Source organism: Scyliorhinus torazame, chromosome 31 (assembly GCF_047496885.1).
Source record: "Scyliorhinus torazame isolate Kashiwa2021f chromosome 31, sScyTor2.1, whole genome shotgun sequence".
In the NCBI taxonomy this organism is placed as follows: domain Eukaryota; kingdom Metazoa; phylum Chordata; class Chondrichthyes; order Carcharhiniformes; family Scyliorhinidae; genus Scyliorhinus; species Scyliorhinus torazame.
Window position 1 is genome coordinate 34,245,375 of NC_092737.1, and position 22,361 is coordinate 34,267,735.

Below are 22,361 nucleotides of genomic sequence, written 5' to 3' on the forward strand. Positions count from 1 at the left end.
ACATCCCTAGAACTATTAGGAGGCCTATAAAAAACTCCCAACAGGGTGACCTCTCCTTTCCTGTTTCTAACCTCAGCCCATACTACCTCGGAAGAAGAGTCCCCATCTAGCATCCTCTCCGCCACCGTAATACTGCTCTTGACTAGCAGCGCCACACCTCCCCCTCTTTTGCCTCCTTCTCTGAGCTTACTAAAACACCTAAACCCCGGAACCTGCAACATCCATTCCTGTCCCTGCTCTATCCATGTCTCCGAAATGGCCACAACATCGAAGTCCCAGGTACCAACCCATGCTGCCAGTTCCCCTACCTTGTTTCGTATACTCCTGGCATTGAAGTAGACACACTTCAAACCACCTACCTGAACGCTGGCCCCCTCCTGCGACGTCAAATCTGTGCTCCTGACCTCTATACTCTCATTCTCCCTTACCCTAAAACTACAATCCAGGTTCCCATGCCCCTGCTGCATTAGTTTAAACCCCCCCAGTTTAAAGTTTAAACCCCCCCTTAGTTTAAAGAGCACTAACAAATCTCCCCCCCAGGATATTTGTGCCCCTCAGGTTCAGATGTAGACCATCCTGTCTGTAGAGGTCCCACCTTCCCCAGAAAGAGCCCCAGTTATCCAGAAATCTGAATCCCTCCCGCCTGCACCATCCCTGTAGCCACGTGTTTAATTGCTCTCTCTCCCTATTCCTCATCTCACTATCACGTGGCACGGGCAACAACCCAGAGATAACAACTCTGTTTGTTCTAGTTCTGAGCTTCCATCCTAGCTCCCTGAAAGCCTGCCTGACATCCTTGTCCCCTTTCCTACCTATGTCGTTAGTGCCAATGTGGACCACGACTTGGGGCTGCTCCCCCTCCCCCCTAAGGACCCGGAAAACACGATCCGAGACATCACGTACCCTTGCACCTGGGAGGCAACATACCAAACGCGAGTCTCTCACGCTCCCACAAAATCTCCTATCTGTGCCCCTGACTATAGAGTCCCCAATTACTAATGCTCTGCTCCTCTCCCCCCTTCCCTTCTGAGCAACAGGGACCCGTACCCCATGCCAGAGGCCCGTACCCCATGGCTTACCCCTGGTAAGTCCCCCCCCCCACAAGTATCCAAAGCGGTATACTTGTTTCTCAGGGGAACGACCGCAGGGGATCCCTGCACTGACTGCTTTTTCCCAGTCCCTCTTACAGTTACCCACCTATCTCCAATCTTTGGTGTAACTAATTCCCTGAAGCTGCTATCTATGACCCCCTCTGCCTCCCGAATGATCCGAAGTTCTTCCAACTCCAGCTCCAGTTCCCTAACTCGGTCTTGGAGGAGCTGGAGATGGCAGCACTTCCTGCAGGTAAAATCAGCAGGGACACTAACTGCACCCCTCACCTCAAACATCCTGCAGGAGGAACATTGCACTCCCTTCCCTGCCATTCCTCTAACTTTCTACCAAGATCTGGCTAACAACTAAATTAAATTAAACAAAATAATAATAATAATAATAAAATATGGTACTTACCTCAGACCAATGGGTTTTATTATTAGGTTAGAGGAGGAGGGCGGGTGGGAGACACTACACGTGTAGTGTCTCGGGTTTCCTCTCCACCAGAATTTATTGGTGAGGGTCTTCCCAGATGTCCGCGGGTCGACTTCCTGTTCCCGCCTAAAACACTAATTTAAAAAAAAAACAGCAAAGAGGGACCGAAAACGGGACCAGGTAAGTGTTTACCGCTGAAATTGACCAGCCTGCTCCTGTGAAGGTCTCCCAGAAATCACTAACGCACCGCTCCCGCTGAAATTGACTAGCCTGTGAAGGTCTACCAGAAATCACTAATTCTGGAACTGACCTCTTCATCCACCTGAGGAAGGAGACGCGCTCCGAAAGCTAGTGACATCGAAACAAACCTGTTGGACTTTAACCTGGTGTTGTAAGACTTTGTACTGAAATCACTAACGCACTGCTGTATACAGCTGTATAGAACCTTAGTTAGGCCACACTTGGAGTATAGTGTTCAATTCTGGTCGCCACACTACCAGAAGGATGTGGAGGCTTTAGAGAGGGTGCAGAAGAGATTTACCAGAATGTTGCCTGGTATGGAGGGCATAAGCTATGAGGAGCGATTGAATAAACTCGGTTTGTTCTCACTGGAACGAAGGAGGTTGAGGGGCGACCTGATAGAGGTATACAAAATTATGAGGGGCATAGACAGAGTGGATAGTCAGAGGCTTTTCCCCAGGGTAGAGGGGTCAATTACTAGGGGGCATAGGTTTAAGGTGAGAGGGGCAAGGTTTAGAGTAGATGTACGAGGCAAGTTTTTTACGCAGAGGGTAGTGGGTGCCTGGAACTCACTACCGGAGGAGGTGGTGGAGGCAGGGACGATAGGGACATTTAAGGGGCATCTTGACAAATACATGAATAGGATGGGAATAGAGGGATACGGACCCAGGAAGTGTAGAAGATTGTAGTTTAGACGGGCAGCATGGTCGGCACGGGCTTGGAGGGCCGAAGGGCCTGTTCCTGTGCTGTACTTTTCTTTGTTCTTTGTTCTTTGTTTGTTTGCTCCCGCTGAAATCGACTGGCCTGCTCCGCTCCCGCTGAAATCGACTGGCCTGCTCCGCTCCCGCTGAAATCGACTGGCCTGCTCCGCTCCCGCTGAAATGTTTGTTCTTTGTTTGTTCTTTGTTGTCGTGCAGGGTCCGGAGTCGGTCCACTTGTGCGCTGGCACATGTACCTCGGGATATCGATCCTCCACCTCAAGATTTTATCGTTTTTGATCTTGCCCCGCTGTGTATTATTGAACATGAAGGCAACCGACCGTTGGTCAGTGAGGAGAGTGAATCTCCTGCCGGCCAGGTAATGCCTCCAATGCTGCACAGCTTCCACTATGGCTTGGGCCCCTTTTTCGACGGAGGAGTGCCGAATTTCGGAGGCATGGAGGGTGCGGGAGAAGAAGGCCACGGGCCTGCCTGCCTGGTTGAGGGTGGCGGCCAGAGCGACGTCCGATGCATCGCTCTCGACTTGGAAGGGGAGCGTCTCGTCGACCGCATGCATCGCGGCCTCGATGATGTCGGTCTTGATACGGTTAAAGGCCTGGTGAGCCTCGGCCGTCAGGGGAAAACTGTGGAGTGGATGAGTGGGCGGGCCTTGTCCGCTTGGTTTGACCCACTGGTCGTAATACGGAAATAATTCCAGGCAACGTTTGAGGGCAGTGGGGGAGGGGGAGTTCCATGTGGCCGGGATCGGGCCCCAGAACTCCGTTCTGGACCATGTAGCCGAGGATGGCTAAGCGGTTCGTGCTGAACCCACACTTCTCCTTGTGATACCTGAGGTTGAGGAGGGTGGCGGTGTGGAGAAATTTAGCGAGGTTGGCGTCATGGTCCTGCTGATCGTGGCCACAGATGGTGACATTGTCCAGGTACGGGAAAGTGGCCCGCAGTCCGTACCGGTCAACCATTCGGTTCATTTATCGCTGGAAGACCGAGACCCCGTTAGTGACGCCGAAGGGAACCCTACGGAAGTGGTAAAGGCGGCCGTCTGCCTCGGAGGCAGTGTAGGGCGGTCCGCCTTGCGGATGGGGAGCTGGTGGTCGGCCGATTTCAGGTCTACTGTCGAGAAGACCCGGTACTGTGCAATCTGATTGACCTTATCAGATATGCGTGGGAGGGGGTACGCGTCGAGCTGCGTGGACCGATTGATGGTCTGACTGTAGTCCACGCCCATCCTGTTTCTCTCCCCAGTTTTCACCACAACCACTTGGGCTCTCCAGGGGCTGTTGCTGGCCTCGGTAGATAGGGAGGGGTGTAGGGGCTGGAGGAGGTTACAGAGATAGGGAGGGGTGTAGGGGCTGGAGGAGGTTACAGAGATAGGGAGGGTGTAGGGGCTGGAGGAGGTTACAGAGAAAGGGAGGGGTGTAGGGACTGGAGGAGGTTACAGAGATAGGGAGGGGTGTAGGGACTGGAGGAGGGTACGGAGATAGGGAGGGGTGTAGGGGCTGGAGGAGGTTACAGAGATAGGGAGGGGTGTAGGGACTGGAGGAGGTTACAGAGATAGGGAGGGTGTAGGGGCTGGAGGAGGTTACAGAGATAGGGAGGGGTGTGGGGGCTGGAGGAGGTTACAGAGATAGGGAGGGGTGTGGGGGCTGGAGGAGGGTACGGAGATAGGGAGGGGTGTAGGGGCTGGAGGAGGTTACAGAGATAGGGAGGGGTGTAGGGACTGGAGGAGGTTACAGAGATAGGGAGGGGTGTAGGGGCTGGAGGTTACAGAGATAGGGAGGGGTGTAGGGGACTGGAGGAGGTTACAGAGAGAGGGAGGGGGTGTAGGGGCTGGAGGAGGTTACAGTGATAGGGAGGGGTGTAGGGGCTGGAGGAGGTTACAGAGATAGGGAGGGGTGTAGGGGCTGGAGGAGGTTACAGAGATAGGGAGGGATGTACGGGATGGAGGAGGTTACAGAGATAGGGAGGGGTGTAGGGACTGGAGGAGGTTACAGAGATAGGGAGGAGGTGTAGGGGATGGAGGAGGTTATAGAGATAGGGAGGGATTGTATGGGTTGGAGGAGGTTACAGAGATAGGGAGGGGGTGTAGGGGCTGGAGGAGGTTACAGAGATAGGGAGGGGTGTAGGGACTGGAGGAGGTTACAGAGATAGGGAGGGGGTGTAGGGGCTGGAAGAGGTTACAGAGATAGGGAGGGGTGTAGGGGCTGGAGGAGGTTACAGAGATAGGGAGGGGTGTGGGGGCAGGAGGAGGTTAGAGATAGGGAGGGGTGTGGGGGCTGGAGGAGGTTACAGAGATAGGGAGGGGTGTAGGGGCTGGAGGAGGTTACAGAGATAGGGAGGGGTGTACGGGATGGAGGAGGTTACAGAGATAGGGAGGGGTGTAGGGACTGGAGGAGGTTACAGAGATAGGGAGGGGGTGTAGGGGATGGAGGGGGTTATAGAGATAGGGAGGGGTTGTATGGGTTGGAGAAGGTTACAGAGATAGGGAGGGGGTGTAGGGGCTGGAGGAGGTTACAGAGATAGGGAGGGGTGTAGGGACTGGAGGAGGTTACAGAGATAGGGAGGGGTGTAGGGACTGGAGGAAGTTACAGAGATAGGGAGGGGGTGTAGGGGCTGGAGGAGGTTACAGAGATAGGGAGGGGTGTAGGGGCTGGAGGAGGTTACAGAGATAGAGAGGGGTGTAGGGGCTGGAGGAGGTTACAGAGATAGGGAGGGGTGTAGGGACTGGAGGAGGTTACAGAGATAGGGAGGGGGTGTAGGGGGACTGGAGGAGGTTACAGAGATAGGGAGGGGGTGTAGGGGCTGGAGAAGGTTACAGAGATGGGGAGGGGGTGTAGGGGTTGGAGGAGGTTACAGAGATAGGGAGGGGTTGCAGGGGCTGGAGGAGGTTACAGAGATAGGGAGGGGTGTAGGGACTGGAGGAGGTTACAGAGATAGGGAGGGGTGTAGGGGCAGGAGGAGGTTACAGAGATAGGGAGGGGTGTAGGGGCTGGAGGAGGTTACAGAGATAGGGAGGGGTGTAGGGGCTGGAGGAGGGTACAGGCATAGGGAGGGGTGTAGGGGCTGGAGAAAGTTACATAGATAGGGAGGGTTATAGGGCTTGGAGGAGGTTACCGAGATAAGGAGGGAGTGTAGGGGCTGGAGGAGGTTACAGAGATAGGGAGAGGTGTAGGGAGCTGGAGGAGGTTACTGAGATGGGCGGGTTGTAGGGGCTGGAGGAGGTTACAGAGATAGGGAGGGTTGGAGGGCCTGGAGGAGGTTACAGAGATGGGGAGGGGTGTAGGGGCTGGAGGAGGTTACAGAGATAGGGAGGGGTGTACGGGATGGAGGAGGTTACAGAGATAGGGAGGGGTGTAGGGACTGGAGGAGGTTACAGAGATAGGGAGGGGGTGTAGGGGATGGAGGAGGTTATAGAGATAGGGAGGGGGTGTATGGGTTGGAGAAGGTTACAGAGATAGGGAGGGGTGTAGGGGCTGGAGGAGGTTACAGAGATAGGGAGGAGTGTAGGGGCTGGAGGAGGGTACAGGCATAGGGAGGGGTGTAGGGGCTGGAGAAAGTTACATAGATAGGGAGGGTTATAGGGCTTGGAGGAGGTTACCGAGATAAGGAGGGAGTGTAGGGGCTGGAGGAGGTTACAGAGATAGGGAGAGGTGTAGGGAGCTGGAGGAGGTTACTGAGATGGGCGGGTTGTAGGGGCTGGAGGAGGTTACAGAGATAGGGAGGGTTGGAGGGCCTGGAGGAGGTTACAGAGATGGGGAGGGGTGTAGGGGCTGGAGGAGGTTACAGAGATAGGGAGGGGTGTACGGGATGGAGGAGGTTACAGAGATAGGGAGGGGTGTAGGGACTGGAGGAGGTTACAGAGATAGGGAGGGGGTGTAGGGGATGGAGGAGGTTATAGAGATAGGGAGGGGGTGTATGGGTTGGAGAAGGTTACAGAGATAGGGAGGGGGTGTAGGGGCTGGAGGAGGTTACAGAGATAGGGAGGGGTGTAGGGACTGGAGGAGGTTACAGAGATAGGGAGGGGTGTAGGGACTGGAGGAAGTTACAGAGATAGGGAGGGGGTGTAGGGGCTGGAGGAGGTTACAGAGATAGGGAGGGGTGTAGGGGCTGGAGGAGGTTACAGAGATAGAGAGGGGTGTAGGGGCTGGAGGAGGTTACAGAGATAGGGAGGGGTGTAGGGACTGGAGGAGGTTACAGAGATAGGGAGGGGGTGTAGGGGCTGGAGGAGGTTACAGAGATAGGGAGGGAGTGTAGGGGCTGGAGGAGGTTACAGAGATAGGGAGGGGTGTAGGGGCTGGAGGAGGTTACAGAGATAGGGAGGGGGTGTAGGGGGACTGGAGGAGGTTACAGAGATAGGGAGGGGGTGTAGGGGCTGGAGAAGGTTACAGAGATGGGGAGGGGGTGTAGGGGTTGGAGGAGGTTACAGAGATATGGATGGGTTGCAGGGGCTGGAGGAGGTTACAGAGATAGGAAGGGGTGTAGGGACTGGAGGAGGTTACAGAGATAGGGAGGGGTTGTACGGGCTGGAGGAGGTTACAGAGATAGGGAGGGGTGTAGGGGCAGGAGGAGGTTACAGAGATAGGGAGGGGTGTAGGGGCTGGAGGAGGTTACAGAGATAGGGAGGAGTGTAGGGGCTGGAGGAGGGTACAGGCATAGGGAGGGGTGTAGGGGCTGGAGAAAGTTACATAGATAGGGAGGGTTATAGGGCTTGGAGGAGGTTACCGAGATAAGGAGGGAGTGTAGGGGCTGGAGGAGGTTACAGAGATAGGGAGAGGTGTAGGGAGCTGGAGGAGGTTACAGAGATGGGCGGGTTGTAGGGGCTGGAGGAGGTTACAGAGATAGGGAGGGTTGGAGGGCCTGGAGGAGGTTACAGAGATGGGGAGGGGTGTAGGGGCTGGAGGAGGTTACAGAGATAGGGAGGGGTGTTGGGGCTGGAGGAGGTTACAGAGATAGGGAGGGGTGTAGGGACAGGGGGAGGTTACAGAGATAGGGAGGGGTGTAGGGGCTGGAGGGGTTTATAGAGAATGGGAGGGGCTGTTGGGGCTGGAGCAGCTTACAGAGATAGGGAGGAGTGTAAGGTCTGGTGGAGGATATGGAGATAGGGAGGGTTTGAGGTTGGAGTAGGTTACAGAAGTAGGGAGGGGTATAGGACTGGAGGAGGTAACAGAGAAAGGGAGGGTTGTAGGGGCTGGAGGAGGTTACAGAGATAGGGAGGGGTGTAGGGGCTGGAGGAGGTTACAGAGATAGGGAGGGGTGTAGGGGCTGGAGGAGCTTACAGAGATAGGGAGGAGTGTCGGGGCTGGTGGAGGATATGGAGATAGGGAGGGTTTGAGTTTGGAGGAGGTTACAGAAGTAGGGAGGGGTATAGGACTGGAGGAGGTAACAGAGAAAGGGAGGGTTGTAGGGGCTGGAGGAGGTTACAGAGATAGGGAGGGGTGTAGGGGCCAGAGGAGGTTACAGAGATAGGGAGGGGTGTAGGGGCTGGAGGAGGTTACAGTGATAGGGAGGGGTGTAGCGGCTGGAGGAGGTTACAGAGAGAGGGAGGGTTTGGGGCTGGAGGAGGTTACAGAGATGGGGGGGTTGTAGGGGCTGGAGGAGATTACAAAGATAGGGAGATGTTTGGGGGTTGGAGAGGGTACAGAGATAGGGAGGGGTGTTGGGACTGGAGGAGGTTACAGCGATAGGGAGGGGTGTTGGGACTGGAGGAGGTTACAGCGATAGGGAGGGGTGTAGGGGCTGGAGGAGGTTACAGAGATAGGGAGGGTTTGGGGCTGGAGAGGTTACAGAGATAGGGAGGTGTGTAGGGGCTGGAGGAGGTTAAAGAGATAGGGAGGGGTGCAGGGGCTGGAGGAGGTTACAGAGATAGGGAGGGGTGTAGGGGCTGGAGGAGGTTACAGAGATAGGGAGGGGTGTAGGGGGCTGGAGGAGGTTACAGAGATAGGGAGGGTTTGGGGGTTGGACAGGGTACCGAGATAGGGAGGGGTTGGGGGTTGGAGAGGGTACAGAGATAGGGAGGTGTTGGGGGTTGGAGAGGGTACAGAGATAGGGAGAGTTTGGGGGTTGGAGAGGGTACAGAGATAGGGAGGTGTTGGGGGTTGGAGAGGGTACAGAGATAGGGAGGGGTTGGGGGTTGGAGAGGGTACAGAGATAGGGAGAATGGGTGAAGCCAGGGATGGATTTAGAAAGAAAGTTGGGAATTTGAAAATGTCGATTTATCTTTCAAAGAGTCATATCACAGAACAGACCGTGCAGAAGGAGGCCATTCGGCCCATCGAGTCTGCACCGACCCACTTAAGCCCTCACTTCCACCCTATCCCCAATAACCCCTCCTAACCTTTTTGGACACCAAGGGCAATTTTGGACAAGAAGGGCAATTTATCGTGGCCAATCCACCCTAACCTGCACATCTTTGGACTGTGGGAGGAAACCGGAGCACCCGGAGGAAACCCACGCAGACACGGGGAGAACGTGCAGACTCCGCACAGACAGTGACCCAAGCCGGGAATCGAACCTGGGACCCTGGCGTTGTTTTGCCACAGTGCTATCCACTTGTGCTGCCGTGATGCCCTCAGCAGGGATATGACAAGAAGATGGGCTCCTGCGGTTCTGAATCTCCCCAGAGCTACCTCAGTGCTGACCCTCTGACAGTGCAGCACTCCCTCAGTACTGACCCTCTGACAGTGCAGCACTCCCTCAGTACTGACCCCCTGACAGTGCAGCACTCCCTCAGTACTGACCCTCTGACAGTGCAGCACTCCCTCAGTACTGACCCCCTGACAATGCGGCACTACCTCTGTACTGACCCTCTGACAGTGCAACACTCCCTCAGTACTGACCCTCTGACAGTGCGGCACTCCCTCAGTACTGACCCTCTGACAGTGCGGCACTCCCTCAGTCCTGATCCTCTGACAGTGCGGCACTCCCTCAGCACTGACCCTCTGACAGTGCGGCACTCCCTCAGCACTGACCCTCTGACAGTGCAGCACTCCCTCAGTACTGACCCTCTGACAGTGCGGCACTCCCTCAGCACTGACCCTCTGACAGTGCAGCACTCCCTCAGTACTGACCCTCTGACAGTGCGGCACTCCCTCAGTACTGACCCTCTGACAGTGCAGCACTCCCTCAGTACTGACCCTCTGACAGTGCGGCACTCCCTCAGTACTGACCCTCTGACAGTGCAGCACTCCCTCAGTACTGACCCTCTGACAGTGCGGCACTCCCTCAGTACTGACCCTCAGACAGTGCGGCACTCCCTCAGTACTGACCCTCTGACAGTGCGGCACTCCCTCAGTACTGACCCTCTGACAGTGCAGCACTCCCTCAGTACTGACCCTCTGACAGTGCGGCACTCCCTCAGTACTGAGCCTCTGACAGTGCGGCACTCCCTCAGTACTGACCCTCTGACAGTGCGGCACTCCCTCAGTACTGACCCTCTGACAGTGCGGCACTCCCTCAGTACTGACCCTCTGACAGTGCGGCACTCCCTCAGAACTGACCCTCTGACAGTGCGGCACTCCCTCAGTATTGACCCTCTGACAGTGCGGCACTCCCTCAGAACTGACCCTCTGACAGTGCGGCACTCCCTCAGTACTGACCCTCTGACAGTGCGGCACTCCCTCAGTACTGACCCTCTGATAGTGCAGCACTCCCTCAGTACTGACCCTCTGACAGTGCAGCACTCCCTCAGTACTGACCCCCTGACAATGCAGCAATCCCTCAGTACTGACCCTCTGACAGTGCAGCACTCCCTCAGTACTGACCCCCTGACAATGCGGCACTGCCTCTGTACTGACCCTCTGACAGTGCAACACTCCCTCAGTACTGACGCTCTGACAGTGCGGCATTCCCTCAGTACTGACCCTCTGACAGTGCAGCGCTCCCTCAGTACTGACCCTCTGACAGTGCAACACTCCCTCAGTACTGACCCTCTGATAGTGCAGCACTCCCTCAGTACTGACCCTCTGACAGTGCGGCACTCCCTCAGTACTGACCCTCTAACAGTGCAGCACTCCCTCAGTACTGACCCTCTGACAGTGCGGCACTCCCTCAGTACTGACCCTCTGACAGTGCGGCACTCCCTCAGCACTGACCCTCTGACAGTGCGGCACTCCCTCAGTACTGACCCTCTGACAGTGCAGCACTCCCTCAGTACTGACCCTCTGACAGTGCGGCACTCCCTCAGTACTGACCCTCTGACAGTGCAGCACTCCCTCAGTACTGACCCTCTGACAGTGCAGCACACCCTCAATACTGACCCTCTGACAGTGCGGCACTGCCTCAGTACTGACCCTTTGACAGTGCAGCACTCCCTCAGTACTGACCCTCTGACAGTGCGGCACTCCCTCAGTACTGACCCTCTGACAGTGCGGGGCTCCCTCAGTACTGACCCTCTGTCAGTGCGGCACTCCCTCAGTACTGACCCTGGGCGTGTCGGCCTGGATTATGGGTCCATGGTCTTCTGACCGAGGGTTGGGGGCAGTTCAGTATTAACTGCAAAAGCAAATGAAACCCTTTGAGGGATGACATTGTGCATTGAAGCAAGAGGAGGCCTTCCTGTCCCCGGAGCCTGTCAAACCCTTCAGTTAGATCAGGGGCTGGCCTGTATCTTAACTCCATTTGTAGGTTTCCCTGGTCCCTTAGCCACCCCACCCTGACCCAACACAAATCTTCCAATCTCCACTTTGGCCTTTTCAGTGGACCTCAGAAGAGCCAACCCATCTCCGTGACAACGCGGGCCGCTCCCGACAACGGCCTGGACTTCCTGGGCTCACCGTTAACCCCTCCGCAGTGCCGAGGGAAACAGGACACGTCATCTTTGTGTTAACAAGCTTCCTTTATTTGCAGTGGGTTTCTATAACAATCAGTTGCCATGGGGATGACCACCCCGTCAGACCGGCGAGAGAATCGGTGGACAACACGGAGCACGGTCGCGGCTTGGCCAAGGGTCATGGATCGCGCTCTGTATCCACCCTCCAATGGATTATCGTCAAACGGTCAGAGGTCCCCACCCCCTTCACGATTAGTGTTCCAGCACCGCCCCCCCCCCCCCGCGATGTCAACGTCCCCCGTCGCCGCTCTGGGGCTGTTGGTGAGAACCCTCAATCTCCAACTCTGAGCCTCGCTCCCTCAGAGGCTCGAGAATGTCCGCTCCAGACCCTCATTCCCAGCTCCTGATCTCGTCTTCAGCCCAGGAGAGCCCGTCGCCGGGAAGCCTCCAGTTCAACAGGCAGGCCACTAACTCTAACTGGGCCTAGCTCCCCCCGCCCCCCCCCCCCCCACATCGCCTTCCCTCGACCGATCAGAAAGGGAACAGGTCCTGAAGGTTTTTCACCCTCGTCCTGCGTTAATCATGTCACCAAATAAATCAAAACGTTCAATGAAATTGAGCAGAATTGGGCGATTTATGCTTTTTCTCCTGGCGGCCTGGTCACAGGAGAGGGGCCCGAGGCCTGGGGGATAGCCAATGCGGTGCCATTATTCAGTAACCATGGCAGGGATAAACCAGGAAATTACAGGCTAGTGAGTCTAACTTCAGCAGTCGGGAAAATATTGGAACAAATTCTGAGGGAGGGAATGAATCTCCATTTGGAAAGGCTCTGATTAATCCAGGATGGTCAGCGTGGCTTTGTCAGGAAACGATCATGTCTAACAGATGGGACTGAGTTTTTCGAGGAGGTGACTCGGTGTGTAGATGAGGGTAGTGTGGTTGATGTAGTCTACCTGGACTTCAGTAAGGGTTTTGACAAGGTCTCGCACGGGAGACTGATCCAGAAGGTGAGAGCCCAGGGTAGCACAGTGGTTAGCACTGTGGCCTCACAGCTCCAGGGTCCCAGGTTCGATTCCCGGTTTGGGTCACTCCGACGTGGCCTGGCCCGCGATCCGGGCCTGTGGCTGGGGGCCTCCTTTCCTACCCGCCGGCCCCTGTACTCCTGCGCCGTGTTGCGTCGGGGCCGGCACGTTGAGGGAGCCGCTGTGCACACGCGCGGAATTCGCGCCGGGATCTGCGTGAACCGCTCCAGCCCCGTGCTGGAGGGACCAGAATTGGACGTCGGAGCGGCCCCTTCACCCCGTCGTAAAACGGCATGGACTCTCTGCCGCGGGATTGGAGAATCCCGCCCCCCCCCCCCCCCCCAGTGTCCAGTGGTGTTGCGCAGGGATGGGGGCCGGGTCCCTCGCTGTTTGTAGTCTACGTTCATGCTCTAGACGGGAATGTGTGTGTGTGTCGGGCCGGGGCAGACGGGCCGGGGCAGACGGGCCGGGGCAGACGGGCCGGGGCAGACGGGCCGGGGCAGACGGGCCGGGGCAGACGGGCCGGGGCAGACGGGCCGGGGCAAACGGGCCGATGTAGACGGGCCGGGGCAGACGGGCCGGGGCAGACGGGCCGGGGCAGACGGGCCGGAGCAGACGGGCCGGGGCAGACGGGGCAGACGGGCCGGGGCAAACGGGCCGATGTAGACGGGCCGGGGCAGACGGGCCGGGGCAGACGGGCCGGGGCAGACGGGCCGGGGCAGACGGGCCGGGGCAGACGGGCCGGGGCAGACGGGCCGGGGCAGACGGGCCGGGGCAGACGGGCCGGGGCAGACGGGCCGGGGCAGACGGGGCAGACGGGACGGGGCAGACGGGGCAGACGGGCCGGGGCAGACGGGCCGGGGCAGACGGGGCAGACGGGACGGGGCAGACGGGGCAGACGGGCCGGGGCAGACGGGCCGGGGCAGACGGGCCAGGGCAGACGGGCCGGGGCAGACGGGCAGACCAGTGGGTAACCAGTGGTGGGGGTGGGGAGGAACACAGATTGAAGAGGATCGGGGGTTCCAGGCGACACGGCAGGGAGGTGGAAGTGAGGAACGTCACATCAGCCGTGATCCTATTGAACGGTGGAGCGGAATAGAGGGGCCGAACGGCCTCCACTCCTGTTCCTTGAGGCCTTGTGCTCTTAACCAGAGGGGGAGATGAGGAGAATTTGCACCCAGCGAGTTGTTATGACCGAGAAGGCGCTGCCTGAAGGGGCGACGGAAGCGGATTCAACAGAAACGGACAAAAAGGGAGGAATTGGGGAATTAATCGGGACGTGTCGCTGGAATAGTCGGGAGTGAGCGAGAGCATTTGGCACTAATTGGGTCGATCTATCAAAGTGTTTGCACAAGCAGAGCGGGCTGAATGGTCCCCTCCTGTGTTGCAGAGGGGCCTCGCTGCTACTGGGGGGGTTGTGTATCCAAGGGTCCCATTCTGGCTCTCTCCCCCTCCCCATCCCCCTCACCAGGAGAGAGGGTGGTGTAGTCCCCCAGGATCGGGCCGATCGCAGGCACGTGTCAGAATCGTGTACTCTGGGTTACAGATGATGCCTTATGCAGTTGAACAGCCAACAGGGCGCCCGGTTGAGGCACCAGAGGACGGGCGGGGCCCCATCAAGTGTCGCACATTCCTGGGCCAGGAGGGGTAATGGTGGATGGAAGAATCAAATATTTATTGGTCTCTTTCTTACAGACCTCCCTCCCCCCCGTCAGTAATGGTGCAGACCTCCCTTCCCCCCTGTCAGCAATGGTACAGGCCCCGCCCCACCCCTTCCCCTCAGTAATGGTACAATTACCCCCCCCTCCCGTTAGTAATGGTACAGCCCCCCCTCTCTCCCACTGTCAGTAATGGTGCAGACCCCAATCCCCCCATCCCGTCAGTAATGGTACAGTTCCACCCTACCCCCCGCCCCCCCGTCAGTAATGGTGCAGACCCCGTCTTTCCCCCCCCAGTCAGTAATAGTACAGACCCCACTCCCCGCCCCCATCACCTCCTGTCAGTAATGGTACAGTCTCCCCCCCTCCCCCCACCCCCATGGTAAACGCCTCCACCTCTGCTCCCCACCCCCCACACACGCGCCCATCCCGTTGGCGACAGACGGCGGCTACACCCAGACTTTCCTGGTGGTGTTTGCTGTCCTGAGGCAGCAGAGGCCTGTCCCCTGGTAGTGGGAGGCTGGAAGGTTCCGGTAAACTGCCTTGCTGTAGGGGATGAAGCACAGGCCCAGTTGGAGGTGACGGGCGAGCCGGCAGTAAGCAGCCAGAGCCAGGACTGCCAACGGAGTGACCAACACAAAACCCACCACCATCAGCGCCGTGGAGCTGTTATCGTTCAAAACCTCCTGACAGTGGGCGGCCTGGGAATTCAGAACCTGCAAGTGACAGAGGACAGAGTTACCGCAGAGTTACCGCAGAGTTACCGCAGAGTTACCGAGAGTTACCGCAGAGTTACCCGAGAGTTACCGCAGAGTTACCGCAGAGTTACCGCAGAGTTACCCGAGAGTTACCCGAGAGTTACCGCAGAGTTACCGCAGAGTTACAGCAGAGTTACAGCAGAGTTACCGTAGAGTTACCGCAGAGTTACAGCAGAGTTACCGCAGAGTTACCCGAGAGTTACCGCAGAGTTACCGCAGAGTTACCGCAGAGTTACCGCAGAGTTACAGCAGAGTTACCGCAGAGTTACCGCAGAGTTACCGCAGAGTTACAGCAGAGTTACCGCAGAGTTACCGCAGAGTTACCGCAGAGTTACCGCAGAGTTACCCGAGAGTTACCGCAGAGTTACCGCAGAGTTACCGGAGAGTTACCGCAGAGTTACAGCAGAGTTACCCGAGAGTTACCGCAGAGTTACCGCAGAGTTACCCGAGAGTTACCGCAGAGTTACAGCAGAGTTACCGCAGAGTTACAGCAGAGTTACCGCAGAGTTACCCGAGAGTTACCGCAGAGTTACCGCAGAGTTACCGGAGAGTTACCGCAGAGTTACCCGAGAGTTACCGCAGAGTTACCGCAGAGTTACAGCAGAGTTACAGCAGAGTTACCGCAGAGTTACAGCAGAGTTACCGCAGAGTTACCGCAGAGTTACCGCAGAGTTACAGCAGAGTTACAGCAGAGTTACCCGAGAGTTACAGCAGAGTTACCGCAGAGTTACAGCAGAGTTACCGCAGAGTTACAGCAGAGTTACCGTAGAGTTACCGCAGAGTTACAGCAGAGTTACCGCAGAGTTACCGAAGAGTTACAGCAGAGTTACAGCAGAGTTGCCGGAGAGTTACAGCAGATTTACCGCAGATTTACCGCAGAGTTAAAGCAGAGATACCGCAGAGTTACAGTAGAGTTACAGTAGAGTTACAGTAGAGTTACCGCAGAGTTACAGCAGAGTTACAGCAGAGTTACCGCAGAGTTACCGCAGAGTTACCGCAGAGTTACCGCAGAGAAACAGCAGAGTAACAGCAGAGTTACCGCAGAGTTACCGCAGAGTTACCGAAGAGTTACTGCAGAGTTACCGCAGAGTTACCGCAGAGTTACCGCAGATTTACAGCAGAGTTACAGCAGATTTACCGCAGAGTTACCGCAGAGTTACCGCAGAGTTACCGCAGAGTTAACGCAGATTTACAGCAGAGTTACAGCAGATTTACCGCAGATTTACCGCAGAGTTAAAGCAGAGATACCGCAGATTTACAGTAGAGTTACAGTAGAGTTACCGCAGAGTTACCGCAGAGTTACCGCAGAGAAACAGCAGAGTAACAGCAGAGTTACCGCAGAGTTACCGCAGAGTTACAGCACAGTTACCGCAGAGTTACCGCAGAGTTAACGCAGAGTTACCGCAGTTACCGCAGAGTTACCGCAGATTTAACGCAGAATTACAGCAGAGTTACAGAAGATTTACCGCAGAGTTGTAGCAGAGTTACAGCAGAGTTACAGCAGAGTTACCGCAGAGTTACCGCAGAGTAACCGCAGAGTTACCGCAGAGTTACCGCAGAGATACCGCAGAGATACCGCAGAGATACGGCAGAGTTACAGCAGAGTTAACGCAGAATTAACGCAGTGTTACCGCAGAGTTACAGCAGATTTAAAGCAGAGATACCGCAGAGTTACAGTAGAGTTACAGTAGAGTTACAGCAGAGTTACCGCAGAGTTAACACAGAGTTACAGAAGATTTACCGCAGAGTTAACGCAGAGTTACAGTAGAGTTACCGCAGAGTTACAGAAGATTTACCGCAGAGTTAACGCAGAGTTACCGCAGAGTTACAGCAGAGTTACCGCCGAGTTACAGCCGAATTACAGCCGAGTTACCGCAGAGTTACCGCAGAGTTACAGCAGAGTTACCGCAGAGTTACAGCAGATTTACCGCAGAGAAACAGCAGAGTAACAGCAGAGTAACAGCAGAGTAACAGCAGAGTTACCGCAGAGTTACCGCAGAGTTACCGCAGAGTTACCGCAGAGTTAACGCAGAGTTAACGCAGAATTACAGCAGAGGTACAGAAGATTTACCGCAGAGTAACCCGAGAGTTACCGCAGAGTTACAGCAGACTTACAGCAGAGTCACAGCAGAGTTACAGCAGAGTTACCGCAGAGTTACCGCAGAGTTACCCGAGAGTTACCGCAGAGTTACAGCAGAGTTATAGCAGAGTTACAGCAGAGTTACAGCAGAGTTACAGAAGATTTACCGCAGAGTTCCCGCAGAGTTACAGTAGAGTTACAGCAGAGTTACAGCAGAGTTACAGCAGAGTTACCGCAGAGTTACCGCAGAGTTACAGCAGACTTACAGCAGAGTAACAGCAGAGTTACAGCAGAGTTACAGAAGATTTATCGCAGAGTTAAAGCAGAGTAGGGCAGTAGATGTTGTCTATATGGACTTCAGTAAGGCCTTTGACAAGGTCCCTCATGGTAGACTAGTACAAAAGGTGAAGTCACACGGGATCAGGGGTGAACTGGCAAGGTGGATACAGAACTGGCTAGGCCATAGAAGGCAGAGGGTAGCAATGGAGGGATGCTTTTCTAATTGGAGGGCTGTGACCAGTGGTGTTCCACAGGGATCAGTGCTGGGACCTTTGCTCTTTGTAGTATATATAAATGATTTGGAGGAAAATGTAACTGGTCTGATTAGTAAGTTTGCAGACGACACAAAGGTTGGTGGAATTGCGGATAGCGATGAGGACTGTCTGAGGATACAGCAGGATTTAGATTGTCTGGAGACTTGGGCGGAGAGATGGCAGATGGAGTTTAACCTGGACAAATGTGAGGTAATGCATTTTGGAAGGGCTAATGCAGGTAGGGAATATACAGTGAATGGTAGAACCCTCAAGAGTATTGAAAGTCAAAGAGATCTAGGAGTACAGGTCCACAGATCACTGAAAGGGGCTACACAGGTGGAGAAGGTAGTCAAGAAGGCATACGGCATGCTTGCCTTCATTGGCCGGGGCATTGAGTATAAGAATTGGCAAGTCATGTTGCAGCTGTATAGAACCTTAGTTAGGCCACACTTGGAGTATAGTGTTCAATTCTGGTCGCCACACTACCAGAAGGATGTGGAGGCTTTAGAGAGGGTGCAGAAGAGATTTACCAGAATGTTGCCTGGTATGGAGGGCATAAGCTATGAGGAGCGATTGAATAAACTCGGTTTGTTCTCACTGGAACGAAGGAGGTTGAGGGGCGACCTGATAGAGGTATACAAATTTATGAGGGGCATAGACAGAGTGGATAGTCAGAGGCTTTTCCCCAGGGTAGAGGGGTCAATTACTAGGGGGCATAGGTTTAAGGTGAGAGGGGCAAAGTTTAGAGTAGATGTACGAGGCAAGTTTTTTACGCAGAGGGTAGTGGGTGCCTGGAACTCTCTACCGGAGGAGGTAGTGGAGGCAGGGACGATAGGGACATTTAAGGGGCATCTTGACAAATATATGAATAGGATGGGAATAGAAGGATACGGACCCAGGAAGTGTAGAAGATTGTAGTTTAGTCGGGCAGTATGGTCGGCACGGGCTTGGAGGGCCGAAGGGCCTGTTCCTGTGCTGTACATTTCTTTGTTCTTTGTTCTTTGTTCAGAGTTACCGCAGAGTTACCGCAGAGTTACCCGAGAGTTACCGCAGAGTTACCGCAGAGTTACCGCAGAGTTACAGCAGAGTTACCGCAGAGTTACAGCAGAGTTACAGCAGAGTTACCGCAGAGTTACAGCAGAGTTACAGCAGAGTTACCGCAGAGTTACAGCAGAGTTACAGCAGAGTTACAGCAGAGTTACAGCAGAGTTACAGCAGAGTTACAGCAGAGTTTGGGGCAGAGATACATCAGAGTTACAGCAGAGTTACCGTAGAGTTACAGCAGAGTTACCGCAGAGTTACCGCAGAGTTACCGTAGAGTTACCGCAGAGTTACCGCAGAGTTACAGCAGAGTTACCGAAGAGTTACAGCAGAGTTACCGCAGAGTTACCGCAGAGTTAACGCAGAGTTACAGTAGAGTTACCGCAGAGTTACAGAAGATTTACCGCAGAGTTAACGCAGAGTTACCGCAGAGTTACAGCAGAGTTACCGCCGAGTTACCGCCGAGTTACAGCCGAATTACAGCCGAGTTAGAGCAGAGTTAACGCAGAGTTACCGCAGAGTTACCGCAGAGTTACCGCAGATGTTACAGCAGAGTTACAGCAGAGTTACCGCAGAGTTACAGCAGAGTTACAGCAGAGTTACCACAGAGTTACAGCAGATTTGCCGCAGAGTAACAGCAGAGTTATAGCAGAGTTACAGCAGAGATACAGCAGATTTGCCGCAGAGTGACAGCAGAGTGACAGCAGAGTGACAGCAGAGTGACAGCAGAGTTACAGCAGAGTTACAGCAGACTTACAGCAGAGTTACAGCAGAGTTACAGCAGAGTTACAGCAGAGTTACAGCAGATTTAACGCAGAGTTACAGCAGAGTTACCGCAGAGTTACCGCAGAGTTACAGCAGTGTTACCGCAGCGTTACCGCAGAGTGACAGCAGAGTGACAGCAGAGTTACAGCAGAGTTACAGCAGAGTTACCGTAGAATTACCGCAGCATTATAGCAGAGTTACCGCAGAGATTCCGCAGAGTTAGAACATAAGAACTAGGAGCAGGAGTCGGCCATCTGGCCCCTCGAGCCTGCTCCGCCATTCAATGAGATCATGGCTGATCTTTTGTGGACTCAGCTCCACTTTCCGGCCCGAACACCATAACCCTTAATCCCTTTATTCTTCAAAAAACTATCTATCTTTATCGTAAAAACATTTAATGAAGGAGCCTCTACTGCTTCACTGGGCAAGGAATTCCATAGATTCCATAGAGTTACAGCAGAGTTACAGCAGAGTTACAGCAGAGTTACCGCAGAGTAACAGCAGAGTAACCCGAGAGTTACCGCAGAGTTACAGCAGAGTTACCGCAGAGTTACCGCAGAGTTACCGCAGAGTTACAGAAGATTTATCGCAGAGTTACAGCAGAGTTACCGCAGAGTTACCGCAGAGTTACCGCAGAGTTACCCGAGAGTAACCGCAGAGTAACCGCAGAGTTACCGCAGAGTTACCGCAGAGTTACCGCAGAGTTACAGCAGAGTTACAGCAGAGTTTGGGGCAGAGATACAGCAGAGTTACAGCAGAGTTACCGCAGAGTTACCGCAGAGTTACCGCAGAGTTACAGCAGAGTTATAGCAGAGTTACCGCAGAGTTACAGCAGAGATACAGCAGAGTTACAGCAGAGTTTGGGGCAGAGATACAGCAGAGTTGCAGCAGAGTTACAGCAGAGTTACCGCAGAGTTACCGCAGAGTTACCGAAGAGTTGCAGCAGAGTTGCCGGAGAGTTACAGCAGATTTACCGCAGATTTACCGCAGATTTACCGCAGAGTTAAAGCAGAGATAAGGCAGATTTACAGTAGAGTTACAGTAGAGTTACCGCAGAGTTACAGCAGAGTTACAGCAGAGTTACCGCAGAGTTACCGCAGAGAAACAGCAGAGTAACCGCAGAGTTACCGCAGAGTTACCCGAGAGTTACCGCAGAGTTACCGCAGAGTTACAGCAGAGTTACAGCAGAGTTACCGCAGAGTTACAGCCGAGTTACAGCAGAGTTACCGCAGAGTTACCGCAGAGTTACAGCAGAGTTACCGCAGAGTTACAGCAGAGTTACAGCAGAGTTACAGCAGAGTTACAGCAGAGTTTGGGGCAGAGATACATCAGAGTTACAGCAGAGTTACCGTAGAGTTACAGCAGAGTTACCGCAGAGTTACCGCAGAGTTACCGTAGAGTTACCGCAGAGTTACAGCAGAGTTACAGCAGAGTTACCGAAGAGTTACAGCAGAGTTACCGCAGAGTTACCGCAGAGTTAACGCAGAGTTACAGTAGAGTTACCGCAGAGTTACAGAAGATTTACCGCAGAGTTAACGCAGAGTTACCGCAGAGTTACAGCAGAGTTACCGCCGAGTTACCGCCGAGTTACAGCCGAATTACAGCCGAGTTAGAGCAGAGTTAACGCAGAGTTACCGCAGAGTTACCGCAGAGTTACCGCAGATGTTACAGCAGAGTTACAGCAGAGTTACCGCAGAGTTACAGCAGAGTTACAGCAGAGTTACCGCAGAGTTAAAGCAGAGTTACAGCAGAGTTACAGCAGAGATACAGCAGATTTGCCGCAGAGTAACAGCAGAGTTACAGCAGTGTTACCGCAGCGTTACCGCAGAGTGACAGCAGAGTGACAGCAGAGTGACAGCAGAGTGACAGCAGAGTGACAGCAGAGTGACAGCAGAGTGACAGCAGAGTTACAGCAGAGTTACCGTAGAATTACCGCAGCATTATAGCAGAGTTACCGCAGAGATTCCGCAGAGTTAGAACATAAGAACTAGGAGCAGGAGTCGGCCATCTGGCCCCTCGAGCCTGCTCCGCCATTCAATGAGATCATGGCTGATCTTTTGTGGACTCAGCTCCACTTTCCGGCCCGAACACCATAACCCTTAATCCCTTTATTCTTCAAAAAACTATCTATCTTTATCGTAAAAACATTTAATGAAGGAGCCTCTACTGCTTCACTGGGCAAGGAATTCCATAGATTCCATAGAGTTACAGCAGAGTTACAGCAGAGTTACAGCAGAGTTACCGCAGAGTAACAGCAGAGTAACCCGAGAGTTACCGCAGAGTTACAGCAGAGTTACCGCAGAGTTACCGCAGAGTTACCGCAGAGTTACAGAAGATTTATCGCAGAGTTACAGCAGAGTTACCGCAGAGTTACCGCAGAGTTACCGCAGAGTTACCCGAGAGTAACCGCAGAGTTACCGCAGAGTTACCGCAGAGTTACCGCAGAGTTACAGCAGAGTTACAGCAGAGTTACAGCAGAGTTACAGCAGAGTTTGGGGCAGAGATACAGCAGAGTTACCGCAGAGTTACCGCAGAGTTACCGCAGAGTTACAGCAGAGTTATAGCAGAGTTACCGCAGAGTTACAGCAGAGATACAGCAGAGTTACAGCAGAGTTTGGGGCAGAGATACAGCAGAGTTGCAGCAGAGTTACAGCAGAGTTACCGCAGAGTTACCGCAGAGTTACCGAAGAGTTGCAGCAGAGTTGCCGGAGAGTTACAGCAGATTTACCGCAGATTTACCGCAGAGTTAAAGCAGAGATAAGGCAGATTTACAGTAGAGTTACAGTAGAGTTACCGCAGAGTTACAGCAGAGTTACAGCAGAGTTACCGCAGAGTTACCGCAGAGAAACAGCAGAGAAACAGCAGAGTAACCGCAGAGTTACCGCAGAGTTACCGCAGAGTTAACACAGAGTTACAGAAGATTTACCGCAGAGTTAACGCAGAGTTACAGTAGAGTTACAGCAGAGTTACCGCAGAGTTAACACAGAGTTACAGAAGATTTACCGCAGAGTTAACGCAGAGTTACAGTAGAGTTACCGCAGAGTTACAGAAGATTTACCGCAGAGTTAACGCAGAGTTACCGCAGAGTTACAGCAGAGTTACCGCCGAGTTACAGCCGAATTACAGCCGAGTTAGAGCAGAGTTAACGCAGAGTTACCGCAGAGTTACCGCAGAGTTACAGCAGAGTTACCGCAGAGTTACAGCAGAGTTACCGCAGAGTTACCGCAGAGTTACCGCAGAGTTACCGCAGAGTT

At 54.4% G+C, this 22,361-nt stretch overlaps 1 protein-coding gene across 1 annotated transcript in view; it reads right to left on the reverse strand.

Moving 5' to 3' along the window:
• Positions 1 to 14,323: 14,323 nt before the first annotated feature.
• Positions 14,324 to 22,361, reverse strand: part of tmem88a (transmembrane protein 88 a) — a 55,431-nt gene continuing 47,393 nt past the window's right edge. The window contains exon 2 of the mRNA XM_072493519.1: positions 14,324 to 14,646. Coding sequence (XP_072349620.1) covers positions 14,380 to 14,646 — 267 coding nt within the window. The 3' untranslated portion in view covers positions 14,324 to 14,379. The remainder of the gene's footprint in view (positions 14,647 to 22,361) is intronic.